Source organism: Aythya marila (genome assembly GCF_965140915.1).
Source record: "Aythya marila genome assembly, chromosome: 20".
In the NCBI taxonomy this organism is placed as follows: Eukaryota; Metazoa; Chordata; class Aves; order Anseriformes; family Anatidae; genus Aythya; species Aythya marila.
This window is the reverse complement of record NC_139061.1, coordinates 5,688,023-5,693,471: the sequence shown is the minus strand read 5'-3', so window position 1 is coordinate 5,693,471 and position 5,449 is coordinate 5,688,023. Positions and strand designations below refer to the sequence as shown.

General features: G+C 60.4%; 1 protein-coding gene across 1 annotated transcript in view; it reads left to right on the top strand.

Moving 5' to 3' along the window:
- Nucleotides 1-4,537, top strand: part of TMEM132E (transmembrane protein 132E) — a 21,893-nt gene extending 17,356 nt beyond the window's left edge. The window contains exons 6-9 of the mRNA XM_082776014.1: nt 107-312; nt 890-1,169; nt 1,252-1,443; nt 2,169-4,537. Coding sequence (XP_082632140.1) covers nt 107-312; nt 890-1,169; nt 1,252-1,443; nt 2,169-3,197 — 1,707 coding nt within the window. The 3' untranslated portion in view covers nt 3,198-4,537. The remainder of the gene's footprint in view (nt 1-106; nt 313-889; nt 1,170-1,251; nt 1,444-2,168) is intronic.
- The last annotated feature ends 912 nt before the right edge of the window (nt 4,538-5,449 follow it).

The following is a 5,449-nucleotide window of genomic DNA, read 5'->3' as shown; positions in this document are numbered from 1 at the left end:
GCTACGTGCACAGCGTAATTCTGCTCCTCTGAGGTGTCCCAGCCTCCTGCCAGGCTCTCTGGAGTTTCTAGGAGCATTACAATCCCCTGATCTCCCCTCTCCCCAGGTCTCCAGCAGCTGTGACTATGTCTTCGTCAGCGGGAAGGAGTCACGGGGCTCCATGAGCGCCCGGGTCACCTTCACCTACGAGCACCTCTCAGCCCCACTGGAGATGACGGTGTGGGTGCCCAAGCTGCCGCTGCACATCGAGCTCTCAGACACCCGGCTGAGCCAAGTGAAGGGCTGGAGGGTGCCCATCCTGCCGGACAGGAGGTGGGTGCTGGGGGGGGCTGTGTGTGGGGCACCCCAGGGTGAGGGAGGCAGCAACGTGCTGGAGAAAGTCCTCAGGAGGACCCCGAGATGTGTGCAGGGAGAGGATGGAGAGGACAAGTTGAAGGTGGTAGGGGGCTAATGGCCGTGTTCAGCTGGTTAATGAGGGGCTATCAAAAATGACGGAGCCAGACTCTTCTCAGAGGACCCTAGAGACAAAGTGAGAGATCAGGGATGCAGGATGAGTGTTGGAAAATGAAGAGGAAAATTTCACAATGAGCATGGTCAAACATGGGAAGTGGTGAGAAGCATCCATCTGTGACATCCATATTCCCCTGGATGAGGCTGGGAGCAGCCAAGCTCCAAAGTTAATCCTGCTTTGAGGTCTAGAGACCTCCAGGTGTCCATCCCAACCTGAGATCCCTCATCCTCTCAGCTGCTTAGGGGGCAGAGACCATGGTTGGCACGTTCTTCTGAAACACTCACGGACAGCAGGCATCTTTTTGGCCAGGAGGCTTTACCCCGCATCCCCCCTCATTTCTCCCTGCCCTGCCACCCCTCTCCTGTCCCCGTCCCGCAGGTCGGTGCGGGACAGCGAGCACGAGGAGGACGAGGAGGAGCGGAAGCAGAGCCGGGGCTGTGCCCTGCAGTACCAGCACGCCACGCTGCAGGTCTTCACCCAGTTCCACACCACGGCGGCGGAGGGCACGGGGCAGGTGGTCACCATGCTGGGGCCCGACTGGCTGGTGGAGGTGACCGACCTGGTCAGCGACTTCATGCGCGTGGACGACCCGCGGGTGGCCCACCTGGTGGACAGCTTCACGCTGGCGGGGAGGGAGCCGGGCACCACGCTCTTCAAGGTACCCCCCCGGCCTCTTTTCCACCCTTCCATCACCGTGGCTTTGGGTGGTGGGGTGGTGACGGTCCCCTCGTCCCCCGCAGGTGGTGTCCCCGCTCGTGGAGGCGGTGCTGGGCGAGACGCTGGTGACGGTGGCGGAGGAGAAGGTCAGCATCACGGACCTGAAGGCCCAGGTGGTCTCCAGCCTCTCGCTGTCCCTGCACCCCAGCCCTGGTAACAGCCACACCATCATCGCCCGGACGGCCGCCCAGCAGACCCTCAGCTTCTTCAAGCAGGTGAGGCCTGGGGGGGGTGAAGATTTGGGGTGGAGTGGGGGCTTAACCTGTAAAAACCCTTTCCCAAATCCTGACTGTGGTCATCCTGAACACCCGCTGTCCTCCAGATATCCCCAACGACCCCAAAGCAGCCCAGAAACCTCCCAGTGGACCCATGAGACCACCCTGCCCACCCTTGGCTTGGGGATGGGGCACAACCACCGGGACAAAGGGGCCTGGGAGAAATCCTATAGAGTTCCCAGCTTGTAGCCTCTGGGGCTGGGTTTGGGGTGAGCCTGGTTTTCTGGAGGTCCTGCCTGTCCGGTAGCCTACAGCCTCTGAGCCTTGAAGCTCCTCAGGCTGTCCCCTGGGCCTCTCCTCCATGCCAAGGACCAGGGAATGGTGGGGAAGGGGCTGAGCACCTGAACCACCCGACAGCAGGCTGGGGGCAGCCAGAAAGCTGCCTGCGCCTTGTCCCAAACCCCCGGCAGGCCCTCGGTAAGAGGAGATGTTCAGAGGCCCCATCCTGCTTCAGCAAGTATGGGGAGAATTGAGGGGAGAACGGTCAAAAGAGAAAAACGAGGAGATGGTGGGAAGGAGAAGGCTGGTTCAATAGGTGGAGGGGTGAAGGATTATGTGGGGGAAGGATGAGAAGGAGGAGGGATGGATGGATGGATGGATGGCTGAGAGGGTGCAGGTGGGACTGGCATCGTGCTGGGCAACCGGTGCCTGTGTTGGTCCTGCAGGAAGCGCTCCTGAGCCTGTGGATTTCCTACAGCGACGGCACCACGGCCCCGCTCTCCCTCTACGACCCCAAGGACTACAACCTGGTGGTGAGCAGCCTGGACGAGAAGGTGGTCTCGGTGACCCAGGACCGGGCTTTCCCCTTGGTGGTGGCGGAGAGCGAGGGCTCCGGGGAGCTGCTGCGGGCCGAGCTGGTCATCTGCGAGAGCTGCCAGAAGACCAAGCGCAAGAGCGTGCTCTTCACGGCCCTGGCCAGCGTGCGGGTCCATTTTGGCTCTGAGGAGGACCCGACCTACGATTACGACCACGTCCCCAGCAAGCCGGGGCCGGCAGAGCCGGGGGCGAGCACCACCCTGCGGGCAGAGGTGGAGAGGAAAGCGGAGCCGAGCGAGGACAGTCGGATGTCCAGCGCGTCTCACCCCACCGAGGACTTCCCCACCATCCCCACCGGCTTTGTCCAGGTGACCAGGGGGCTGACGGACCTGGAGATAGGCATGTACGCCCTCCTGGGTGTCTTCTGTTTGGCCATCTTGGTCTTCCTCATCAACTGCATTGTCTTTGTGCTGAAATACCGGCACAAACGCATCCCGCCCGAAGGCCAGACCAACATGGACCATTCCCACCACTGGGTCTTCTTGGGCAACGGGCAGCCCTTGCGGGCTCACAATGACCTCTCCCCCCAGCCCGAGAGCCCCGGGAACCCCTTGGAAAATGTCCAGACCTGCTGCCACGCGGACCACCACAGCAGCGGGAGCTCGCAGACCAGCGTGCAGAGCCAGGTCCACGGCCGCGGGGACGGTTCCTCGGGGGGCTCCACGCGGGACCAGAGCGAGGACCCCCTCAACTCGCCCACCTCCAAGCGGAAGCGGGTGAAGTTCACCACCTTCGCCACGCTGCCCACCGACGAGCTGGCCTACAACTCCATCCCCATCGCCGATGAGGAGGACTTGGAGTGGGTCTGCCAGGACATGGGGCTGCAAGACCCCGAAGAGCTTCACAACTACATCCGCAGAATCAAAGAGATCGCTTAACGCAGGGGCAGAGGGGACGGGGCGGGAGGGAGGGGGCTGCCACGCCGTGCCACGCCACGTCACGCCACGCCACGCCGGCCGCTTCCCGGGGCCGGAGACCCAACTTGGGCTCTCTGGCGTGTTCCCGTTCGCACATCTCACATCCTCCTCACCCCGTCCGGAGGCACCCCCGGGGGTCTTTTTCTTTTCTTGCCCTTTCCCGTCTGGTTGTCCCCAGGGGAGGCAAGGAGCACACGCACAGCCACCGAGCCTGCTGGTGAGCGGGGAGGGGGGCACAAGGGAGGTGAGCTGGGGGTTGGAGATGGGTGAGGTCAAAACCTGAGCACGCGCGATGGCGAACAGGGCAGGACGATGCTGCGGGTCCTGTGGGGCAGAGGATGGAAGAGTGGAGACATCCCGGCCCCCTCCCAGGAGCTGAGGAGGCAGGTGGCGGGTGGGGGTCCCCAAAGGCACCCCCACCATACCCGGGGGGTCGCACAACCCCCTATACTGCACCTGGTTGCACAATTTCGGAGGTGAGTGCTGGTACAAGGATTCACCGTCCTATGGCTGTTGGGGTGTGGGGTGCACAGCCTGGCCGCCCCCACCCCGAGCCCGCTGTCTGCTCCATGTGGGATGGTGACATTAATGTTTGGCATCCCTCGGGGACCACGTGCCTCTGCCCCAGGGCTGCTGGTTTCTGGCCTCCCAACACTGGGATGTGGTTGGGAGACGCTGCGGGGGCTTCCCACCACCCACCTCGGTGCCAGCCTGGTGGGGACACCATGCCCAGTCCCAGCCCAGTTCCCCCAGTCCCAGCCCAGCAGGGATGCCCGCAGCCAGGCTCAGCCTCCGTGGTGCCTTCTGACTGCCATAACCTCCCCCGTCACCCCATCCCCAGCCCCAAAGGCACCCCAATCATGGAGCATCCTCAGCCAGGCTGACCCCATGGGGACCACTGGGTACCAGGGCCAGTGGGTTGGGGGTCCCAAGCATCATCTGGTGGAGGGGGCAGGCGGCGGCTGGCAGCGGATTATTTCTGGATCGGAAGTTACCCACCACTGTGTCTATTTTTTTTTTCTTAAATAAAAGACTAGAAAAACAAACAAACAAACAAACAAACAACAACCACAATGAAATGGAAAGCCAAAACCAAAAGGCGCTGCAGCGCTGTGTTGGCTGCAGCTCTGCTGCAGTGCCCTGTCCTACGTCGGGGCTGGTTTGGGGTCACCCCCAGCCAGGTGGGTTCTGCTGGGGGGAAAAGGGCACACACAGCACTGTCCTCCCCCCCCCGCACCTCAAACCCATGGTAGAACCACTGCTGGCACTCCAGGGGCATCGCTTGGCTTTGATGCCTATTGGAGCACCAAGCACTTTGGGAACAAATGCTGTGGATTTGGGGCTCTCCCGTCCCCAACCCTCCCTACCTCAGCAGCCCAATCAAAGAGGGGATGATGGCACAGCCCCATCTCACCAGTCCCCGTGCCTCAGTTTCCCTGGCAGGACAGCAGCAGCTTGGGGCAGCGTCTTGAAAGTCTCTTTAAGGCGTTTATCTTTTTTTGGGGCTATGGAAATTTCTCCCCCGAGCGGCCTTAAAACTTTCCTGATAGCTCTGTGCTGGTTTTATATACACATATCCATATATATATATATGTGAGGGAATTGAGATGTGCTCAAAGACCAGGTGGGTGATGCAGTTATGTTTTACTGTGCCCTCTTATCTAAAGGACACAGGGCTGGCTGTGCGAGCCGCCGATCTGATAGCGCTTCTGAGCAGTAAAATTAATACAGCCCAATTCCCCGCCTGGAGCCACCAAACCTCCTCGTTAAATTAACATATATGAATATTTGTTAAAAAAAAAAAAAAAAAAGAAAGAAAAAAAGGAAGGAAGGAGAAAAGGAGCGGGGAGAGGTAAGAAAAGTGCATAATAACTTTTTATAATGGTAATAAGCTGCAGAATCCTGCTCTGTGAGTGCAACCTGGGGTTGTGGCAGTCAGGAGGGGAGGACAGGGTTTTGCCCCCGTTGCAGCAATCCCCATGAGCTGCTCGCCTGCTGCCTCCTCCCGACAGTGGCATTTTGTCACCTCCGCACAGGGTTTTGCCCCTGCCCGTGCTGCCTCTGCGCCCCCTGCACTGGTGGGGATGGCGCGGTGACGTGGAGAGGACACCGGTGCCGGCCCTGGTGGCAGACGTGCTCAGGGCATCTGGATGAAGACAGCAAAACCTTCTAGATATCTACAGCTATTTCTTGATACATAAATATGTATATAT